At 41.8% G+C, this 24,827-nt stretch overlaps 1 protein-coding gene across 1 annotated transcript in view; it reads right to left on the reverse strand.

The window, feature by feature from the left end:
• sim2 (SIM bHLH transcription factor 2) overlaps positions 1–24,827 on the reverse strand; it is a gene marked incomplete at both ends in the record, with an annotated part of 120,200 nt that overhangs the window by 71,288 nt on the left and 24,085 nt on the right. The window contains one exon of the mRNA XM_080041509.1: positions 20,292–20,377. Coding sequence (XP_079897635.1) covers positions 20,292–20,377 — 86 coding nt within the window. The remainder of the gene's footprint in view (positions 1–20,291; positions 20,378–24,827) is intronic.

Below are 24,827 nucleotides of genomic sequence, written 5' to 3' on the forward strand. Positions count from 1 at the left end.
TAACTAGTAATCAGTAATCGGATTACTTTTTCAAAGTAACTGTGGCAACACTGGTAATCTGTGCAGCGCTCTTCCTCACTCACACACACACACGCACTCGCGCACACACACACACACACGCACTCGCGCGCACACACACACACACACACACACACACCCACACACACACACACACACACACACACACACACACACACAGGGTGTGAGAAGTCACATTACTAAAGTAGACAGAAATAAAGTGTGGCGATACTTCGGGATAATAATAGCGGAGGCGGTCCGGGACGCAGCCTAGCCTAGCCTAGCTTTCCCACTTCATTGTACAACTTCCCCCGGGCAGAAATACACTCATAAACTCTGGAAAATGAAGCGTGGGGGTTTGGATTGAGCAGCGGACCTTATAACCAGCGAGATTCAGATTCATCACAGGAGATGCTTATGACACACACCATTGTCTTTTATATGAAAAGGTTGGGTGGTCCTCCCTTAAAGAGAGACGTGACGCACATTGGCATATTTTAATTTACAAAGCCTTGACCGGGAAGCTTCCTCGTTATTTAACTGAATTGCTGCAAATCTCAGATGGGCTTTATCAGACCCGCTCCACTGACATGCTTATGCTTTATGTCCCACAAGCCCGGTCTGAGCTAGGAAAGACAGCTTTTAGCTTCAGTGCCCCTGACTCCTGGAACAACTTACAGCAACAAATTAAACTAAATAACTTCATATCCTTTAACCAATTTAAACAAACTATTTTAAATCTGCCAAACTCTACCTGTAACTGTTTTAATTAGGCTATATTGTACTCTCACCCATTTAATTTTAATTGCTACCACTTAATTTCACCACTGTGTAAATGTTTCAATTGTTTTTCTCTTCACCTGTTGTTGTGTATTTGATGTATTTGCGTTGAATATTGTTAATGTATTGTTGTTTTTCCTTTGAATTTGTTTGAACTCGACGTCATTGAAAATGAGGGTCACCCCTCAATTGGTCTCTCGAGGATAAATAAAAGTTAAATGAAAAAAAAAAATAAAAATTAAGATCCGCCGTTCCTTTTCTGGCCGCCGTTGATAATGTTACCAGAGATAACACTGCGTGACTAATTAATTCCTGTTAAGTTATCCCGTGAGCTCCTCGTCTTGACATGCTGGTGTGAAAGCAACACACTATGTGTATTCCTTTGGTCTTTAATAGTTTTTTTTGTGGCGTTTGCGGGTGGGATTTACGATCTAGCCATTTCTCTGACAGCCTCTGGACATGAAGACGTTCCATCAAAATATTACCCCCCGGCACTATTTTGCATGGACACCGCTGCTGCTTCCCGGGCTCAGCCCCGCCATAGATGATTGTGATTGGTTTAAAGAAATAAAAACAGGCCAGCCCAGTTTCCCCCCGAATAGACGGCTCTAAATGGCGTGATTCCAGACCATACGACTTGCTTTAGTTTGGTCTGGCTTTACGAGACTACTTTGTATGTGACCAGAGTAGACTGATCAGAAAGACATTTAATAATTTTTGATGATACAAATTACAAGTTTAAATCCAGCCAGTACATTGTTAATTGTATACTTTTCTGGCTAACCAGATGTAGACAATAAAGATTGTGCTCGCGACAAACACCTCCCCTTCCCCTTCCTCTTCCCAGCTGTAGCCTACCGTTTTTAGACATTTGGTTTATGTCCCGCTCCGAACCGGAGACAACAGAAAGGGCACGCATGTGTTTGATACAGAGACGCAGACATGGGGGACTCGAGTCACATGACTTGACTCGAGTCAGACTCGAGTCGCAAATTTGAGGACTTGAGACTTGCTTGACTAACACTGATAAAAGACTCGACTTGGTCTTCATGACTTGAGACTTGACTTAGACTTGGGACAGATGACTCGAAATGACTTTTAAAAGTTAGATTATGTTGGAAATTATGTTTTATTTTGAAACATGATCGGGTGATTTTACAGTGCAATGCACGCAGTGCGCTGCACGGACAAACAGCGTCAGCAGGTCAACACAGGAGCAGCAGTCATGGAGGCGGCTAGACCTTTCTTTATATGTCCATGGGCTAGACCAAGAGTAATTCACGTGAGCCTCCCACACGCTTATAACCCAATCACAGTATATGTAGCGCCTTCTTCCCTTCCCTTTTCAAGTTGTAACGGCCCCGGGAAGTCTTGTAAAAGAAAACGAAAGTAACGAGCGTTTCCTGCAGCGCTGCTGCCTTGATAACGCACGCTTCCTTATCGAGCGCCCTACCTCCACGGACTGTAGGCTTTATATAAGCATCTCTGTGAGACAAAACAGCGGTTATGAATATGATGCAGTTCAACCTTCCACGTTCCCGCTGCCCCCGCACCGACAGCACAGCAAACTGCCCGTTATGACAGTTCGCCCCCCAGTATGAAAAATAAATTAATCGGGATAAATCAAAATGTGATCCTGCCATAAAATAAAAGGTGATATGATATTTTTGCCATAGCGCAGATCCTTGCCCTGTTTTAATCTAAATGCATTATGGGCATTAAGTGTCTGTTTTGTGTAAGTAGGCTATCTATTACTATTTGCCTTTCTTGTTTTCCATGTTAAAAGTAAGCTACTTGAAAATTGAAAGTAGCCTAAATGTGGTTGAAAGAAAAGGAAATGTGCGGTGTTGATCATATGTGATAGATAAGGGGTCGCTATTGGATGCAGACATTATGAGATTCGGACCTTTGCTGTAAGAAAATGTTGTCAACTGGACCCATTTCAATTTTAGTTCGGTCAGACCAAGAATAATTCAATTGTAGTTCAAGGATGATGTTGTCGATGACGGTATGAAGAAGAGAACTGTGAAATGCAGGTCTTTTAAATGTAGAAACTGGGTTAGATAATATGATTTTTGTATGACTTGACTTGTGACTTGCTTGACCTGAGCAATGACTTGACTTGTGACTTGCTTGATTCTCACCACAGTGACTTGGACTTGCTTGAGACTTGAAGGTTATGACTTGAGACTTGCTTGTGACTTGCACATTAGTGACTTACCCCCACCCCTGCAGAGACGTGTGGTGAGGTTTGTGGCAGGTGAGGCACTGACTTTTTCAGAGTCAGATATATAGTTATAGTACTAAGAATTGTGTCCTCCGTCCGCGGGAGCACGCATGCATCCAGTGCAGGCGGTAGTACACACTGTGCTTCAAATTCACCCAAGGCTGAATTAAAAGTACATGTTTTTCTAAATGTTGGTCATCAACGAGGTTGTAAAGTAGTACATTTGGGCAAATATGTCAAAATAAATGTTTTTAATCTTCCTACGTGTTGACAATCTTTATTCATTCATTGCGCCGCGGCCGAACTGACAGCTGTCTCCTGAAAACCAGCTGATCGTATTTTATTCCTGTAGGCTAATCCTTCACAGGCAGCACCTTCACAGAGCCCACTGAGCCCAGCAGCGCTCCAGTAGCAACTAGCAAGACTGCTGTCTCCACACAGCTATCGCCCTGAATCCAAGATGGCTGCATGTTAGGTTGTGTGTGAGTTTGTCTCTCTGTTTATGTTAATTTTTTGCGCTATTTTGTTTCTGCTACAAATGTTTTGTTTTTGCATCAAGTACTATTGAGCACACTAGATTTAAGGATATCATCATTCATCACATGAAATTAATGTGGACTACCTGGACTCTGAAAGGCTAGAACAAAGGGTGAGCTGGGCCACAGCAGCCTTGCTAACATCTCAAGGCCCCAGCAGCAGCAGTAGCAGCCTTGCTAACACCTCAAGGCCCCAGCAGCTGCAGTAGCAGCCTTGCTAACTACCAAGGCCCAGCAGCAGCAGTAGCAGCCTTGCTAACTACCAAGGCCCAGCAGCAGCAGTAGCAGCCTTGCTAACATCTCAAGGCCCCAGCAGCTTGCTAACATCTCAAGGCCCCAGCAGCAGCAGCAGTAGCAGCCTTGCTAGCTACCAAGGTCCAGCAGCAGCAGTAGCAGCCTTGCTAACACCTCAAGGCCCCAGCTGCAGCAGTAGCAGCCTTGCTAACTACCAAGGCCCAGCAGCAGCAGTAGCAGCCTTGCTAACTACCAAGGCCCAGCAGCAGCAGAAGCAGCCTTGCTAACACCTCAAGGCCCAGCAGCAGCAGTCTTGCTAACTACCAAGGCCCAGCAGCAGCAGTAGCAGCCTTGCTAACACCTCAAGGCCCCAGCAGCAGCAGCCCTGCTAACACCTCAAGGCCCCAGCAGCAGCAGCTAGCATAGTAAACTTAGTAACTTAAAGACAATGGCATTTTTCTTAACTTTAGTATGCTTGTTGACATTTTGGGACCTGAGTCCAAGGAATTGCCCCTTAGTGAGTACCACTAGCTACAGTATGTGTCGAGCATGCAAGACACTTACTATAGTGGCACTAATGCTAATGTTGCCGGGCATTTTCAGCAACCACAGTCTGATTTGGTTTGGGCCTCAAACCTGTGGTCGGACCCACCTAGGGACTTACCTAAACTTCTAAGTTTTTTTTACTTTATATAATCTTACTCTTTCCCTTAAGGAAAGGCATTGCCTGGCTTTAACACATGAAAAAACTGCTTCAAAATGTAATGTGAGACGAGGAGTGATGATTGTACTACTCTTACTTCTGTCTGGACATGTGCAATCAAACTCTGGTCCTGAATTGCAATGTATCCAGACTCCCGCTGATTTTAAATTAATGGCTGGTCTCAAATGTATTCATCTTAATGTGCGTAGCTTAGTACCAAAGATGGACATGGTCAGAATTTGGGTTCGATCAACAGATGCAGATATTGTGGTCATCTCAGAAACTTGGCTGACAAAATCTATTACAAATGAAGACATTAGCATACTCTGATACAATGTTTATCGTACTGATAGGCCCAAGAAAGGTGGTGGTGTAGCCATTTTCGTTAAATCAAGATTTGATGCTTCAATTGTTCTGTCTGAGTCTATCTGTAAGCAATTTTTATTTTTGGCATTGAAGATGGAAATAGCAAAGTCCCTCTCTATGACTGTTGTTGGGTGCTATAGGCCTCCATCTGCCACAAAGGAGGCATTATTGTCATTGCAGCATCTTTTGTCCAATTTAAATTATAATGAGCTTTTAATGGCTGGAGATCTGAATTGGGATTGGCTAAATGCAGTTTCGGATGAATTTAAATCTTTCTGTGACTCTATTAATCTTATCCAGCTGGTCAACCTACCTACAAGGCCACATCTTAAAAATTCTAAAAAGTCCACTTTGATTGATCTAATTCTAACAAATGTTCCTCATAAATTCTCATCCTTGGGAGTTTTCTGCAATGATTTGAGTGATCATTGTGTTGTTGCTACTTGCAGGGACACAAAAATCCCCAAACGTAAACCACGCATTATTTTCAAGAGGAATTTAAAAATATTTAATGAACAGGGTTGTCAGATACCATCCATCAACGTAATGTGGCATGGGCCAAAGCCAGAAAAAGTGATTTTGCCTCTGACTGGTCTATTTTCAGGCAACTAAGGAACAAATGCACTTCCCTTATCAAAAAGGCTAAATCTGAATATTACTTATCTGTCACAACTGAGAACCTTAATAATCCACAGAAATTTTGGAAAGTGATTAAATGTATATCTGTAAGTAAAAGCCTTCAGGCTCTTATGACATTTGTTCTAAAATATTCGGTCCCAGTCTATGATAGAACTGAGGTTCTAAATTGTTTTAACAATAATTTTGTATCATCTGGTTCTTTGTTTGACTCTACAGGAGCTGCCCCTGTGTCTCCCTGCACAGAAGCACCAAGGTTTTCAGGAGAACCCTTTAATTTTTTACCTTTTACTGTGCAGCAAGTGCATCAAGCCCTCAAAACGTTGGATAGCAGAAAATCCCCTGGACCTGATTCAATAGAGCCCTACTGTTTTTAAATAGCAGCTGATTTTGTAGCACAGCCTCTTACAATCCTTTTTAATCTCTCAATTGAAAACAAAGAAATCCCATCCGTTTGGAAGTCAGCTTTTGTTACCCCCTTATTAAAAGGAGGTGATCCAGCGGCTTTAACTAACTACAGGCCAATATCAAATCTGTGTGCCTTGTCAAAAAATCTTGAATCTCTTGTGTGTGATCAGTTAAAATAGTTTCTAACCTCCAATGATCTTCTCTCAAAACTGCAATCAGGCTTCATGAAAAAGCACAGTACCATCACTGCAGCTACAAAAGTGATTAATGATATATTAGTTGCTCTTGATAAGAAGCAGCACTGTGCTTCACTTTTTATTGACCTGTCAACGGCTTTTGACACTGTGGACCATGCTGTTTTAAAGCATAGGCTTCTTTGCTTGGGTTTGTCAAATCATGTAATTTCCTGGTTCACAGATTATTTGAGTGACAGGACTTAAATATGTGTATTAAATATGATTGTCTGTGTTCTGAATGTGTGAGTATCCACAAGGGGGTGCCACAGGGTTCAATATTAGGACCCCTCTTGTTCATTATGTCAATTAAAGAGATCCTATTATACTACTTTTCTGGTCTTAATTTCTTGTTAAAAACTGCTATAGAGCAACCTGACACGAATCACATCACAAAAAACTATGTAGATTTTCGGGACACTCTTCCTCTTACCCTAGCGAGCACAGCAGTCTCTCTCTACACACTGCTTTGAGCTTTTCCGCCCCTCCCCCCCTGCTGCAAACCGCACTCCGTTGTGATTGGTTACCTTCCCTCCTTCCAGCAGCGGGAGATTTTCAGGAAGGTGGGGGCATGCAGCCGGAGCTTGCCTGAGCAGCATTACCATACATGGAAACATCCGGGTACGTGACTCACGATACCCGGAAATTTGAACAAGTTATTTCTCGACCGGCTGCCATAGTGTTTAGTGCTCTGCATAGCCACCCCAGACGGTCAGCAGGGAATACGTCGAAATGCATGTACGTAATTATTTGATACGCTAGTATGGTTAAACATGACTATAAATAATTATAACAACGTTTATAGGTCATAAAAGTCGAAAAGTATCATAGGTCCTCTTTAATGATTTGCAAAATCCAAGATGGCGCCGCGGATGGCAGCCTCGGCACTTCGCTCTCTTGTGCTTTGTTTGTTTTTGTGCGTTTGTTACGTTTTCTGCGGTTTTTCACCAACAACATTTATCAGAGAGGAACTTCTAAACATCAGGCAAACCTCTTCAGGTACCTCTTCTCCGGTGTTCACAAACTCAGCAAGTTTTAAGGAAATCCTGGTTGGAGGCGCAGCAGTTCTCTGCCGGAGACGCAGACGTGGGAAACGAGCAGGAGCGCTGGTGAGATTAAGGAAACGGGGATTACGCACTTCGCTTCCAGCCATTCACCTGGCAAACGTCCGGTCCCTGGCAAACAAGATGGACGAGCTGCTGCTTCTCATCCAAAACAACTCGGATTTTTACAGATCCGCCGCCCTGTGTTTCACTGAAACATGGCTCAGTGAACGCATACCGGAAAGCGCACTTCAGCTGCCCGGTTTCCAACTCATCCGAGCGGACCGCAACACAGAGCTTTCGGGGAAAACGAAAGGCGGAGGAATCTGCTTCTACTTAAACGAAGGTTGGTGTACAGATGTTACAGTGCTGAAAAAGACGTGTAGCCCTCACTTAGAGACCCTCTTCTTAAACTGCAAGCCCTTTTATTCTCCGCGGGAGTTCGCCTCGTTTGTTAGGGTCGGTGTTTACATACCACCGTCAGCCTGCGTAGCAGACGCGCTGCAACAGCTGGCCGACCAGATAACAGACACAGAGAAAAAACACCCGGACTCTCTCGCTATCATCGTTGGGGATTTTAACAGCGCCAAACTCAACCAGGAACTCCCTAAATACAGACAGCATATCAAGATTCCCACCAGAGACAGAAATACACTTGACCACTGCTACGCTGTTTTAAAGGATGCCTACCGTGCCGTTTCCCGGGCAGCTCTAGGTCTCTCCGACCACTGTCTGCTTCATCTCATTCCAACCTACAGACAAAAACTAAAAACATCTAAACCTGTGGCAAAGTCTGTAAAGAAATGGACAAGGGAATCAAAGCTGGAGTTGCAGGCTTGTTTTGACTGCACCAACTGGAGCGTTTTTGAAGCTGCAGCTACAGACCTCAGCGAGCTCACTGACACTGTAACATCTTGCATCAGTTTTTGCGAGGACATCTGTGTGCAAACCAAGACCTTCTAAACATACAACAACAGCAAACCTTGGTTTACTCCTAACCTTAGGAGGCTGCGTCGAGCCAAAGAGGAGGCCTACAGTAGTGGGGACCGGGACCTATATAAGCAGGCCAGGAATAATCTGACAAAGGAGATCAAGGTAGCCAAAAGAAGCTACAGTGAGAAATTAAATAATAGCCTCTCAGCCAACGATCCTGCATCAGTTTGGAAAGGCCTGCAACAGATCACAAACTACAAGAGGGCACCCCCCCACCCTGCAGAAAATCTCAGATTGGCTGACGACCTGAACAACTTTTACTGTAGGTTTGAAAAGCACCCACCATCACACCCCTCACGCGCAAAAGATTTTCCCTCAACACCAAACCCCCTCCCGCCACCTGCGCTAACTATCCCCGAGAAGGATGTGTGCCGCCTGTTTCAGAAGCTGAAAATCAAGAAGGCTCCAGGACCTGATGGTGTGTCCCCCTCCTGTCTGCGAGTCTGTGCTGAACAGTTGGCGCCAATCTTCACGCAGATCTTTAACAGTTCTCTGGAGCTGTGTGTAGTGCCCTCCTGCTTTAAACGCTCCACCATCATCCCAGTCCCTAAAAAACCCTCCATCACAGGACTAAATGACTACAGGCCGGTCGCCCTGACGTCTGTGGTCATGAAAGCCTTCGAAAGACTGGTGTTGAGCCACCTGAAGGACATAACAGGACCCCTGCTGGACCCCCTGCAGTTTGCTTATAGGGCTAACAGGTCGGCGGATGATGCTGTCAATATGGGACTACAATACATCCTGCACCACCTCGACTGCCCAAGGACATATGCCAGGATCCTGTTTGTCGACTTCAGCTCGGCATTTAATACAATCATCCCTGAACTCCTATATCATAAGCTCACCCAGTTTGCAGTTCCTGTCACCACCTGTCAGTGGATCATCAGCTTCCTGATTGACAGGCAGCAGCATGTCAGACTGGGGAGCACCACATCCAAAACTCGGTCCATCAGCACTGGTGCACCACAGGGGTGTGTCCTCTCCCCGCTGCTCTTCTCCCTCTACACCAATGACTGCACCTCAAGGAACCTGTCCGTAAAACTCATCAAGTTTGTAGATGACGCCACCGTCATTGGTTTGATCCAGGATGGTGATGAGTCTGCCTACAGACAGGAGGTGGACCAGCTGGTCGAGTGGTGCAGTCAGAACCACCTGGAGTTAAACAACAAGAAGACTCTAGAGATGTCAGTGGATTTTAGGAGAAGTCCCCCCCCCCCCCCCCACTCCTCCCGCTCACCATCCAGAACGACACAGTGTCCACTGTGGAGTCCTTCAGGTTCCTGGGAACAACCATTTCACAGGACCTAAAATGGTGTCCCCACATCGACTCTGTCCGGAAAAAGGCCCAGCAGAGGTTATACTTTCTGCGACAATTAAGGAAGTTTAATCTGCCTAAAGATCTGCTGACCACCTTCTACTCCGCCATCATTCAGTCTGTCATCTGCACCTCCATCACTGTCTGGTTTGGGTCAGCCACCAAACGGGACAGGGCCAGACTGCAACGGACAATAAAGACTGCAGAGAGGATCATAGGAGCTGACCTCCCCTCCATCCAGGACCTGTACCAGTCCAGGGTCAGGAAAAGGGCCGTAAAAATATCTGCAGACCCCTCACATCCTGGATATAATCTATTCAACCTCCTCCCCTCTGGTAGGCGATACAGGGCACTGCCTGCCAAAACCAGCTGACACAAAGACAGCTTCTTTCCCCAAGCAGTCACTCTGTTGAACTCTCAGATCTCCCACATCCTGTCGCTGAAGGTCCATTAACAATTGTGATGTACCTCATGTATATTTTCAAACTCAAATATTGTTAACACTACCTCAGCACTGATCTGCCTTGCACTGTACTTATAATTTTATATTTATTTTGTAATCTTAAATCTGACCGTGTATACTGTATATACCATATATATATTTATATTTTATTTAATTCTTAATCACTAACTGACTGATTGCACCATTTCTTCCATATCTTGAATTGTTGTTGTGTATTTGTATTTGTTTTTGTTCATTTGTAATATTGTTTACTTAACAGTATTTTTAATGTTTTAGTTTTTAGTAAATGTTGTACTTGGAGAGCAATGGTTGCCGAAGTCAAATTCCTTGTTTGTTTACGCAAACCTGGCCAATAAAGCTGATTCTGATTCTGATTCTGAAAAAATGTGTCAGATGCTAACATGCATTTTTATGCAGATGACACAATTATTTATTGTTTTGGTTCAACTCCTGCTAGAGCTGTTGAATCTCTGCAGAAAGCTTTTGATGTAGTCCAGCAAACATGCCTGCAGCTAAAACTAGTCCTCAACACTGACAAGACTAAACAAATGTTGTTTTCAACTTCTAAAAAAGTACCTTAAACTGTCCCCACAGTGTCCACTCTTGAGGGAAATGTCATAGAGGTGGTTTGTATGTACAAATATCTTGGTGTATTGATTGATGACTCCCTTTCCTTCAAACCCCATATTGACCATCTTGTGAAGAAACTGAAACTCAAATTGGGTTTCTTCTTAAGGAACAAATTTTGTTTCTGTTTTGAGGTAAAAAAGTGGCTTGTCACTGCAACGTTTTTATCCAGTTTAGATTATGGAGACTTGATTTATATGAATGCCTCAACTAAATGTCTATGTAAGATTGATGCTGTTTACCATGCTTCTCTGAGGTTTATTACCAATTGTGGAGCCCTGACCCATCACTGTGAATTGTACTCTCGAGTGGGTTGGCCCTCTTTGTCTCTTTCAAAGGTTTTTTTATTAAATCACAAAGTATCCAACAGCTGTAATACAATGGATTATTAATTTTTTCCCCTTTTTTTCCCTCCCGAACATATCCCACCCAATCACAGACAGTCCTGCATTAATAAATCAACACACAAAGCAATACACAAAGCAATACACAACGTTCAAAAAAAAAAAAAAAAAAAAAAAAACAGAAACGAAACAGAAACACTGTTTCACACAACAAGAAACAAAAACAAACAACCAATATGAAAAAAAAAAAAAAAAAAAAAAAAAAAAGGGGGGGAGGGGGAAGCTACTCCTCAACCATTGTGGTCGGTTTATCATAGTAGTCCAAGAAGGGACACCACAATCTATAAAATTTAGTCTCAGATCCATAGGCAGTCCAACAAATTTTCTCCAGATTCATACATGGCATAATGTCTCTAATCCAATGTGAGTGGGAGGGAGGAGCAGGATCTTTCCATTTGAGCAAGATAGCCCTACGAGCAAGCAAAGAGGTGAAGGCCAGTAGCTTTAGCTTCACCTTAGGCAAGCCTGGATTGGGAGCAATGCCAAAAATTGCAGTGAAAGGGTTCGGCTCGATTTGATGCTGAAGTACTTCAGAAATTGTTTGAAAAACTGATGACCAGAACCCAGTCAAGGTGGGATTTGATGCTGCCAGTACATGTGAAAAAGTGATGCCGGTGCGCTCTTACAGCTATCACAGGTCGGGTCTACATCGGGAAACATACGAGCTAGTTTAGTTTTAGATATGTGGATACGATGTACTACTTTAAATTGCACAAGAGCATGTCGGGCGCACATGGAGGTAGAATGTATCTGATCCAGGACTGAATCCCACATGTGATCTGTGAAGGCAGAACCAAGGTCCTGCTCCCACAGAGTTCTTATAGCTGCTAATGAGGGGCTACGCAACTTCGAAATAAGGTGGAAAAACACAGAAATTGAGCCTTTTAATATGGGATTTACAGAAAAAAAACAAATCGACATGATTGGCTGGTGGTTTGTGAGCCTCTTTGTCCACCAGGAGGCTGGGACACTGGTGCACTTTTATTTATAAGGCCATGTTAGGGCTACTGCCCTCCTACGTTTGTAATTTAATCACACAGAAAAGTGTTGCTTCCCACAGTCTGCGTTCAAGCAATCAGATGCTTCTGTCAGTTCCATTTGCACGCACAGAATTAGGAAAAAGGTCATTCATCCATTCTGCTCCCACCACATGGAACTGAGTACAAAAAGATTTTAAATTAACCGAAATTATTTCTTTGAACGCTTTTAAATCTAAGCTGAGAGCATTTCAGACCACCTCTTTTACTTATAGTTGTTTTTTATGATTTTTTATTTACTTGTAACTGTTTTTACTATTTTAATTGATAACAGTTCTTTCTGATTTTATTTGATAACAGCTTTTTATCATTTTAATTTCTGTCTATTGAAGTGATAATTGAACATGATGTAACTTTTTACTTGTGCATATATTGTGACATTTGTATTTCTTTTTGTCATAAGTAAAAGTAGGAAATGTTTAATGAAACAGAATAGAATGGAAGACTCATCAGGTTAAAGTTGACCAGAGGAAGGGGGAGGACCATAGGGCCATAGGAAGTAAGTAGGAGGAAGGACCTTATATGGCCATACAGTAGTAAGGAGTAGAGGGAGGGGGCTACCGGGGTTCCCCCGCGCAGCTGTGCCTTTTTCACTCCTCCCTCTCCCAAGTCTCATTGGTTTTCAGTTCACTATATAACAGCCTGTTTGAAGCAGGATAAGGAGCTTTTTGGGCCGCTTTCTGCGGGCTTACTGGGCACTACTATATACTCCTATAGTTTGTCACTCTCTGTTCCAGCACACTCTATCTGTCTTCAACCATGGAGGCAGAAGAAAAACTTAGAAAAACTTTGTGAGTCCAAAATACTCCAAAGTACTTAGAGGCATAGTCTTTTAAAAACACATCTGTGAATCTCTTGACACTCAGAATGACTTGATTAAGAATTATTAGAATTAGGAAATCGGACAAAATTACTTGGAAGTAGCTGGTATTCATGGGAAATGCTCTATTTAGGGGGTATACCTTTCTTTATAGGTCCATAACTAATACCTGTCTAAGTCCTTGTAATTTATGAAGATTTCGTAGCGCTTAAGATGATACTTACAGGCATGCATGAATATGTCTGGGTATTGTTTCACGAGCTACAACAAATTTAGAAACGAGAACCAAGTCAAAATAACTCTATTGAATGAGTTATAGGCATACAACCAAACTTTTCCTTTGTTGTCCATTTTATGTATTATACCTATACTCTCTTGTATTTTGTAAATAAAATCCCTTAAATGTTGTAAAGCCTCAGTTGTGAATTAGTTTATAACTGGAACAGAAGGACTTTAGGTATAGGGTTTTTTCTTCAAAGAGATGGTTTCGTCCTCGGGGAGGTAAGTACAATTTGATTCTACACAACGGCACATTACTGATTTAAAACACACACAACCTCATACAACTAACCTCTCTGTAAGGAGAGAATATGTTGATACACCTAATCTTTAACAATAAAAGAATAGGTTATAATACCTTCCCAGGTTTAAACGAGGATGTTTAAATTCTGAAAATAGTATATCTGTTCTATTTTACTAGAAGGGTGGTTTACAAACTAAGTTTCGCATAACTTATAAGCAATAACTTGTGAATTGAAACCTTCCGTGAACACGGGAGAAGGATTTTCTGATACAATATTAGAAAGGGTTTATAGTTTAGCGGAGATCGGCATCACACTTAATGATGAGGGGGCTCTGATAAAGTAGGAACTTTAAACACGGTGTTATATATTGAATATTGTACTTTATTTAAACGTAAAACTCAGGTTGGTGAACTGTGGTGAACGGAGAGTCTTCTTTATGAAGGAATAATAGACAATTAAAGCATTGTGCTACAAGTTGGTTAATATGAGTTTGATAGGATATAACTAATAAACTTTTGATACTAGCTTTTCATTTAGATCAGACTTTTATAGTCGAAATCGTAATACTATATGTTGTGAGTGTGGTATTGTGAGTGAACACATGTTGCTGCCTCTTGGCCAGGACTCCCTCGAAAAAGAGATTTCTAATCTTTCCTGGTTAAATAAAGGTTAAATAAAAATAAAATAAAATAATACACATTTCAGTTGCAAAATCTGACTTTCATTACCCTACACACATAAATATGAAAAGTAGCCAAACGGAAGAATGGATAAATAAAGCCAGCTCAACTAAAGTAGCCTACAGGTTGTGAAGTATCCCTGTAAAACCCTGTGGGCTCACGCATACGCCTCCCTCAGTGAGGCAGAGGTACTAGCTGCCTCATTTCATGCTTTTCCAGCGTGGTTTTATGTCAGATCAGCATGTTTATTAGTTATACACATACATGAAATACATAACTATTTTAACCCATTCATGATTATGGCACTCTAGAATGCATGTCCTTAATGCCTGAGGGTTTTCTGAAAAAATACAACGAATTGTCAACGTCTACCAAAACCTTAATATCTAAGCATGTGTAGCAAATAGAAACATGAAATAAAATAATTTTAAAAGGTAAGGTTCACAGGTTGTACTTAAACATGCTCCCTTAGCGCTTACAAACCAACACATTTTTCTAAAAATCGTCAAAATTAACTTATAATTAGATGGGGGAGAAAAAAAAATTATCTGAACGCCACTAACTGTTCTGTAGGCAAAATACACTATCGCCGACACAGCCGGCTCATTTTTTTTTTTTTTTTTTTTGATTGACGTAATTTTTGGCAAACTACACGTGCGGCTGGCTGCGGCTCGGCTGCATGAGACTTTGAAGTCCCGCAGGATCAAGACGGACACAGACACTGGAGCAAGTTTCTCCCAACGGGCTGGGGGAGCGAAATGTTTGATGGGAAACGTCTTGCTGACAGGCGGAGCTGAGCGCTAATTGGGAGTTTAAACCCCGTGCCTTTGATGCGTTTCCCCAATTGGTTACTTAAAAGTCTGACATCAACGCTCAAAATTAAATTACGATCCATTTTTGATTTTAATTTATGTTTAATCATTAGGCCTACTCCGCAGTGTATGCATTTAAGCAGAAATATACAGTCATATGAAAAAGTTTGGGAACCCCTCTCAGCCGGCATTATAATTGACTCTGCTTTCACAAAAAAAATATAAAAGTGGTATGTCTTTAATTTACCAGGAACAGCTAAGTACTGGGATGTTTTCCAAACAAAGATTTTTTGAAAAGCAGTATTTGGTTGTATGAAATAAAATAAAATGTGAAAAACTGGCTGTGCAAAAATATGGGTACCCTTGTGGTTTTGTTGATTTTAATGCCTGTAACAGCATGTAAAACTGATGAATTTAAACACAAAGTTGGTTGGATTATGTTGTTAAGCCTTGAACCTCATAGAAATGTCTGTTTAATCATGAGAACATTTATTTTAGGTGCCTAAATGCAAGTTGCACTTCTCTTTGACTCTCTGCTGAAGTGAGACAGAATGGGATCATCAAAACAGCCCCCAAAAGATCTGAAAAACAAAGATTGTTCATTGTCATGGTTTAGGGGAAGGCTACAAGAAGCTTTCCCAAAGGTTTCAATTGTCAATTTTGACTGTAGGGAACGTTGTCAGGGAATGGAAGGACACAGGCACAGTGGCAGTTAAACCCAGGCATGGCAGACCAAGAAAAAAACAGGAGCGGCATAGGTGGAGGATTGTGAGAATGGTTGCACACAACCCACAGATCACCTCCAAAGACCTGCAAGAACATCTGGCTGCAGATTGTGTATCTGTACATCGTTCAACAATTCAGCGTAATTTGCACCAAAACATCTGCTTTTTATAAAGACCAAATAACTTAATTTTTGTCTCATCAGTCCAAAGCATTTTCTTCCAATATGAATCTGGCTTGTCTAAATGAGCTTTTGCATACTCCATGCAACTGTATCTGTGGCGTGGGCGCAGAAAGGGCTTCCTTCTCATCACCCGGCCATACAGATGTTTTGGTGCGAATTGCACTGATTTGTTGAACCATGTACAGATACACAATCTGCAGCCAGATGTTCTTGCAGGTCTTTGGAGGTGATCTTTGGGTTGTGTGCAACCATTCTCACAATCCGCCGCATATGCCGCTCTTGTACTTTTCTTGGTCTGCTAGACCTGGGTTTAACTGCAACTGTGCCTGTGTCCTTCCATTCCCTGACAACGTTCCTTACAGTAGAAATTGACAATTGAAACCTTTGGGAAAGCTTCTTGTAGCCTTCCCCTAAACCATGATAATGAATAATCTTTGTTTTTAAGATCTTTTGGGAGCAGTTTTGATGATCCCATTCTGTCTCACTTCAGCAGAGAGTCAAAGAGAAGTGCAACTTGCATTTAGGCACCTAAAATACATTTTCTCATGATTAAACAGACATTTCTATGAGGTTCAATGCTTAACAACATAATCCAACCAACTTTGTGTTTAAATTCATCAGTTTTACATGCTGTTACAGGCATTAAAATCAACAAAACCACAAGGGTACCCATATTTTTGCACAGCCAGTTTTTCACATTTTATTTTATTTCATACAACCAAATACTGCTTTTCAAAAAATCTTTGTTTGGAAAACATCCCAGTACTTAGCTGTTCCTGGTAAATTAAAGACATACCACTTCTATATTTTTTTTGTGAAAGCAGAGTCAATTATAATGCCGGCTGAGAGGGGTTCCCAAACTTTTTCATATGATTGTATTTAATCAGAGTTTAACCTCCACTGATCTGAACCCATGACAGAGAAATAATTTGGAAAGCAATAATTAGCATGCAGATTTAACTCTCCTGTATAGATTTATTAAGTGAACACAAACTTGAGTCACATTAATTTGTGGTGAAGTGATATCTTTATACCATTAAGATTAAATCATAGCCTTATTTCCAGTGATCTAAATGGTCTGGGAATTGTATGTTGTTACACATCATTATAAAGTTCATCTGATCATAGCCATCTCTACAATAATAATAAGGGATCTTTTATAGACCTTTAACTGTCTTTGGGCCGATCATATTCGTTATGTGAAGGGAAAAATACTAAACCTCCTTTATTTGGATTTGTAAATTATTTTTTATCACTTAAAATGAGGTTTTCGACCTCTTCCGGCTTAGCATGTGAGGAAGAAGAACGTGTTGCGCCGGGGCTCCTATGAGTTCATTTATTTTTTATATATCATAACACCACACACTATCCGAAAGCCGTTTTTTTTGCTTGGATATTGATATTGTTATTGTTTGGTGATGATGGGCCGCAGCAAGCAGAAGGAAAAAAGGTATAATTCGCCGGAGAAAGAGGCAGCCACAATGTCGGACTGTCATGGCGGAGTCGTCTCCCTGCCGCCTGATCTAGACAAGCTACGCGCGGTGCTGCTATCCGACCTAACAACAACCCTTACTACAACCATGAAAATGGTAGTGAGTGAAGCCTTGAAGCCCATCTCTGCTGCCTTAGATGCCGTCAAGTCGACCACTGACTCACTCAACCTGAAGTTGACCGCCATGGAGACAGCACTGTCTGACCACAGCGACCGGATCACCGCCCTGGAGCAGACAAGTGCACGTCTGCAGTCTGAAAACACACAGCTGATGGCTAAGACCGAAGATTTGGAATCACGGTCACGTCGCAATAATCTACGCGTGGTTGGAATCCCGGAGAAGACCGAGGGAGCACACCCAGTAAAGTTTATGGCTGCCTTTTTCAACGAGGTCCTCGGAGCCAGCTTTTTCTCCTCCCCTCCGGTGTTGGATAGAGATCATCGCATCGGCCCAGCGCGCTCAGCGGAGGAAGGCAGTGGGTCCAGACCTAGAGTGTTTATTGTCCGATTCCACTACTTCAGCGATAAGGAGAGTGTTCTGAGACGAGAGAGGGACGCACAGCAGCTAATACTGATCATGTCAGATTGCGCAAATCTTGGGTAAGCCAGGTCTTCCACTCTACCTTTAACTCAAAGGCTAGGGGTGTGGCTATATTGATCCATAAGAGAACACAATTCATTCCCACTAGCTCAATCTCAGATACCAATGGAAGGTATTTGATTGTAACAGGTACCATACAGCAGACACCTGTTTTACTGGTTAACGTGTATGTTCCTAACTTTGATGATGCTGGCTTTGCAAACAGATTACTTAACAGCCTCCCAGCTTTAAATACACATCAATTAATTTTTGGTGGTGATTTGAACTGCGTTATTAACCCCGAATTAGATCGCTCCAGCCCCAGACTAGCTCATCCCTCTTCCATGTCAAGGGTGTTTGCAGACTTTATGTTACAAAATGGATGCGCTGATCCATGGAGGTTTCGTAATCCACATGCAAAAGAATTTTCTTTCTTTTCACCGGTACATCGCTCCTATTCTAGAATTGATTATTTTTTTGTGGATGCTAGTCTCCTTCCTAATGTGGTTTCCACTGAATATTTGGCGATAGTTATAAGCGACCACTCCCCCTTGGTTCTTGACATGCTATTAACATCTCATCCAAGACCCCGTCCTTTGTGGAGGCTGGACTCTGCTTCTCTCTAACCAGGGTTTCTGTGATTATATTTCCTCCTCTATTTCTATTAAGTTTATATATTTATATTAGTTTGTTTCTATTAACAAGAATGATTATACCTCTGGATTATACTGTTCAAGGAGCGCTTCGGGCTGCAGGCCGAATTTGATTTGCTCACCACTAGGCAAGCAGAATGCATGCTTTTGCAATCTCGCAGTAATTACTATGAACATGGCGATGAGGGTGGTCGCTTGCTCGCCCATCAGCTAAAGCGCCAAGTTTCCTCACGTTTCATTACTCAAATTAAGCACTCGGTGCTCGCCTGTCTGCCCCTTCTGATATTAATGCAACATTCAAAACATTTTATTCGGCTCTTTACCAATCCGACTCCCAATCCGACAACACCACCATGGACCGATTTTTTAATAATCTCAATTTACCCATTATTGATCCTGCAATTGGACACAACCTAGATTCACCATTGGTGCTACAGGAAATAGTTGATGCAATAAGCTCAATGCAAAGTAACAAAGCCCTTGGCCCTGATGGCTATCGTACCGAGTTCTTTAAGAAATTTAGTAGCAAACTAGCCCCACTTCTTCTAGCTGTATATAGTGAGTCAATCGAACGGGGTACACTACCACCTACCCTGACCCAGGCATCAATCTCTCTCCTACTAAAGAAGGATAAAGACCATACTTGTTGCGGGTCCTACAGGCCTTTATCTCTCCTCAATGTTGATGTCAAGGTCTTAGCGAAGGTTCTAGCAACTCGTCTCGAGGCAGTTTTGCCGGATATCATCTCAAAGGAGCAGACAGGATTCATTAAAGGGTGTCATTCTTTCTTCAACATCAGAACATTAATGAACATAATTTATTCGGCCCCACCTTCTAAAAGTCCTGAAGTGGTAATATCACTGGATGCCGAAAAGGCCTTTGATCGAGTAGAATGGCAGTATCTATTTACTGCTCTTAAAAAATTTGGTTTCGCTTTAGCTCATGGATTCGTCTTTTATATACTGACCCCCAGGCAAGTGTTTGCACTGGGGACACTCGGTCTGATTATTTTCCACTATCACGCGGGACCCGACAGGGCTGCCCCTTAAGTCCGCTTTTATTTGCCCTAGCTATCGAGCCCCTATCCATAGCCCTGCGCTCTACCCCCTACTTCAGGGAATCTATCGCGAGGGAATCGAACATTGTGATTGTGATTGGTTTAAAGAAATGAAAACAGGCCAGCCATGTTTTCCCCCCAATCCACAAAACGATAGAACGTGTTTCCAGACAATACTACTACTAGCTGTAGTTTGGTCTGGCTGTGAGAGACTCATTGTATACAACAAGTAGCATTACCCATATGAATGTTAATTATATTTTTTAAACTTTACAAAACACCACCATATACAAACTAACCATGGCATGCACTTTTCTCCTGGTTTGACATTTATGTTATTTTAAACACAGTGGCTGATCCTTCACCTGTACAGAACCAAAATATCACACACGTGTGCTTGTAATGATTATGAGGAGCTCTATTCATTGGAGAAGTTTAAAAAACCAGGGAGCAGCAACAAATCAGAATTTTCAAAATGTGTAGCCAGCTAAAACGCAAAATAGCTAACAGCCAGAATCCACAGGAAAGCATAACCCATATGCAGGACACTCCCAGCTGCTGCTAATTCATATTTACAGCCTGAGATGAAAGAAGTTAGCCTTGATGGCTGTGAATGAACAATAAGCAAGGACTTGTTTATGTATCACTCAATGGAATTAAATAACTCCAGATCCCCAAATTAGGATGAATTAAATATTTAGTTTTAATGTTGGATTAAATGCCAATCCAGTGACTGAACCTACCTTGTATCCCCCATATGTTAGTCCTGCATTCCGTTTAGCAAGAACACACTTCATCCTCAAGAAGAAGGAGCGCTCTATTTCATAGTCTGTAACGAAAATAAACACATTACAGAGGCATTACTCAATTGGTATAGTATATTATATATTTTTAAAATCCAATTTCCCAGGGCTTGGTCAGCAGTAACATTTCTCAAACCCATGTGTTCAGTGTTTCCTACAGGTTGAGAATTTACTTGTGTGGTGGTGGGTGACGCAAAGTGTGACGGCACAGGATGTGCGGGCTCAGTAATAAATTAGTCAAACAAAGGTGTGTGAATTATTTATTGATTAACAATGTGTCAATAACAATGAATACTTTAAAAAGGAATACCTATTTACATATTAAACAAACAAGACTATACGGTTGGGCGGTATCCAATATTTGATACCTTTAGATTTTCCTCAAATGTTGTTGTAATTGAGTTGGCCATTTTTATATATTTTTTTCTTCTATTTACTACCTCATCAGCTAAGCAGCTGTAGCCTTTTTATCTCCGCCAAATTGTCAAACACTGTTTTGTTTTGTTAACCAGTATAATGTAATGTGACGAAGTAGTAACCATGCATGTGTATTAAGAAAGACCATCAGAGACATCTTGAATATACTGCTTAATCTGTTGCCCCCTCAACACCAATTGGTAAATAGCGACTCACTTTTCAGCACAGCAGGTGCATTAATCCTCTTCAAAAGCTTTATGATTTATGTAAACATGATCGGAAAAACTGTATGACCCACATTTTAAATATACATTTACTGAAACACTTCTGTACAAAGTAACATATATATGAGGGCCATAATCACTTTTTCTTAGAGGTTGCTTTAACGTGTGTGTGTGTGTGTGTGTGTGTGTGTGTGTGTGTGTGTGTGTGTGTGTGTGTGTGTGTGTGTGTGTGTGTGTGTGTGTGTGTGTGTGTGTGTGTGTGTGTGTGATAGCAAAGACATCAAGGTATTTCATGCAACAAAAACAACACAGGAGATTAACGGCTGAGCGAGGTCTGTCGAGTCTAAAGCCAGAGTTTTCAGTATCACGAAAGGTGGCTCTCTTTTTACCCATCACCATGGTAACAGAGGCTGCATGGCTAACTTTTTCCGACCAGTTTTTGTTTTCCGAGTTTGAGCTTAAATTCGGCTCTTAGAGCGAATTTGTGTGTCCTTTAAGGAAACTATACCTTTGGAAATCCCGCGGACCTGACTATATTGTCTGAGCGATACATTCTCACTGAGTAAACTAGTTAAATCAGTAAACTTATTGATCAGTATGTTAATGAACGAAACAAAGCCTTGACATGAGGCCTACAGCGCTGTGGATTTTTGTCGCATGCATTCACTTATTGAAGCAGAAAATGTATAATAGCCTAGACCTACTGTATGCAGTCCTTCTTTATGCTCTCACCTCAAATGATTACACTTTTTAAACTGGCAATTCACACACACTGGCTGTTAATGAAGTGTTCTATAAAATCACAGGTTGCAACATTATTTTACTGTGGGCTTCTTTCTTTTCATCAGAAGCGTATGATGTTTAATATATGAAAGGCGCTATAGCCTATAATCCTTCAGTTTCTCTTAATGGGTGCAGTAGCCTACATCACACCCAAAGGTCTCTGGAACATCAAGGGAAGACAAGGGCGATGAAATGAATGAACTGTTTTGGAAGTGACGGGTGACAGCTATCATATAGGCCTAAGGACATCACTGCAGACTCTGCACAGTATATTTGTCTGAAAAATATGCTACAGACTACTGGTTTTGTATTTAGGGTATTTAATTTATTTGTATTTGTAAGATGCAAATAAAAGGCTATTAGCCTAAATCAAAATTGTCCTCAAAACTAAAGTGAATTTCCACATAGGCTATTTATTAGGGGACAGTGTCATGATATTCTTAAGTGTGGGACTTTACTAGTATAGGATATAAATAGCCTATTTACAGTCATAGTGCAAATCATTTAAATGGTTTAGTTTTTTAATCCGCTGAGTTTAACGTTAGATTGCTTTATAATGTCACGTTATGCACCGCGAGAACGATCGGTAAAATAAATAAATCAATTCTGTGATTTTCTGACAGCATTCCACTTTTCCTTCCTTTTTTAAGCTCTGAGTTTTCTGCTGTTCTGTGATCATACAGACTAACCCAGTGGTTCTCAAAGTGTGGGGCCCGCCCCATCGGTGTGGAATAGAGACATGACAGGTGGGGCGCAACGAACGGGAGGAAAATGTGTCCAGATCCGTGACACATAGTTTTTTTTTATTTAATAAATATTTTCCCCGGTTCCCAGTGTGAGTTGGAGGAGTGAAGAAGAGCCCCTGCTATTTCCCTTCTTCAATTAACACGTACAAACCTTAATAACGTGGATAGAACAGATGCCGAAATCATCGGCTCAGCGCGCAATCACTAATAAAGAGTTTGACGCGAGATGCGCAATGGACACACTGTGTCATTCACCTAAACAAAGTTTTGACAGAGGTTGTGATTGGGAGTAGAGTCCAGCTGCAGACAAACACCCTGGCGTGACAACAACACCCAGGCGTGACGGAAGCAACTGTGGTGTCACGGACGTGATTTTTGACTATTTAGCTTCCATGACATGTCTGCTACGTCACTCATTTGCCCTAACCCTAACCACCCAGCTATGATGCCTGAACCTAATCCTCAAAACAATATAAATAACACAAACTTAGTAGCCTATCGGTCTGCGGTCTTTTTTATTGTTCGACGTGACATACTCAAGATGGCCGCCGCGGTGTTCCGTCAATGTTCTATCTATATTCTAACCTCTCCGTGTCCCCTTGCCCTAACCCTAACCACCCAGCTGTGATGCCTGAACCTAATCGCCAAAACAATATAAACTAGAACTGCAAGCAGTTTTGACCGGGGGCCAAGCCTCCGACGCAACTCGTCGTCAACCGCGCCGCCGGCCGCTCACTTCACGGAATATGTGGATGTAAAGTTTTTGACCGTGGGATGTTCGGTGTGGGAGTTGTATAGGTGTCGCTGTTTATGGATGAATTTCGCAAAACTGCCACGGTGGAACGATGCAGCTCGATTCACAGAACAAGTGGATGTCAAGTTTTTGACTGTGAGATGTTCGGTGTGGGAGTTGTATAGCTATTGCTGTTTAAAAGATATACATTTTGTGTGCTTTTTGCGCCCCCTTATGGATGAATTTCGCGGAACTGCCACGGTGGAACGATGTTTGGTTGGCGAGTTATGAGCAAAAGCAGATTGTCAGCCTTGACAAAATGGCGGCCGGAGCTAATTACACAATGTAATGTCAATGGACATGCTAGCTGCCATTAGCAATCCCGCCATTTTTCTTTGATGGTAAAAAAAAATATCCAATTTTCTGAATAAGTCCCGCCCACATTAATATTTCTTGGCCATATTTTTTATATAGACTCGGGTATGCCCCTTGATGGTTTCCCTTTAGTTTTAAGCGGCTAGGTACGAGAGAACAACTTTTCCCGTTTATGGCGCCCCCTTATGGCGCAATTTTCCGAATTTTTTTTAGGCGCCACTGAGGGTAGCACCAACATATGTTTAAGATTTGGACTTGATACGATGTATAGTTTTGGATTTATGAATATTTACATACAAGGATTTACAAGTTAGCTAATCAACAAATATTCAAAGCGCTACTGTTTCGTCTTCAAAGGTCGCATAAAAATTCTTTCGAATGATTTCTTTCCGTGTGGGTCGGTAGATGTTCTGTGCAAAGGTTGGTGTCAATTGTGCAAAAATTGTGGGAGGAGTAGCGAAAAATAAGTTTTTCAGTTTTCGCGATTTTGCGAAAAATCTAATTATACGCAAATGGGTGTGGCCTATGCCAAAATATGCAGCTGACTCCAGTGAATATGTGGATATAAAGTTTTTGACTGTGGGACGTTGGGTGTGGGAGTTATATAGGTATTGGTGTTTACAAGATATACACTTTGTGTGCTTTTGGCGCCCCCTTATGGATGAATTTCGCAAAACTTGGAATGTTGGAACAATGCAGCTCAATTTACAGAACAAGTGGATGTCAAGTTTTTTAATGTTCGATGTTTGGTTGGGGAGTTATGAGCAAAAACAGATTGTCAGCCTATTTACTGTAAAGAGACTCTTTTTTGACTTTTTAAATTTGCCGCCGAAAAATGCAAAACTAATTTTCTCCAACCAAATATCGCACATTAAAAAACTTGACATCCACTTGTTCTGTGAATTGAGCTGCATCGTTCCACCGTGGCAGTTTTGCGAAATTCATCCATAAACAGCGATACCTATACAACTCCCACACCGAACATCCCACGGTCAAAAACTTTACATCCACAGATTCTGTGAAGTGAGCACACACCCAGTGTTTTTTCACTAGTGCCTCCAATGTCCTGCTGGGTGAAAATAGTAGCCAGCGGAGAACCAGACTGTCCTAGGGGGTCTGGGGGTATGCCCCCCCGGGAGATTTTTGTTTACCCTTTTAAAGTGAAATGCATGAATCTGGTAGCCTGGCATTCCCAGAC

Source organism: Ammodytes marinus (genome assembly GCF_949987685.1).
Source record: "Ammodytes marinus genome assembly, chromosome: 14".
Classification (NCBI taxonomy): domain Eukaryota; kingdom Metazoa; phylum Chordata; class Actinopteri; order Uranoscopiformes; family Ammodytidae; genus Ammodytes; species Ammodytes marinus.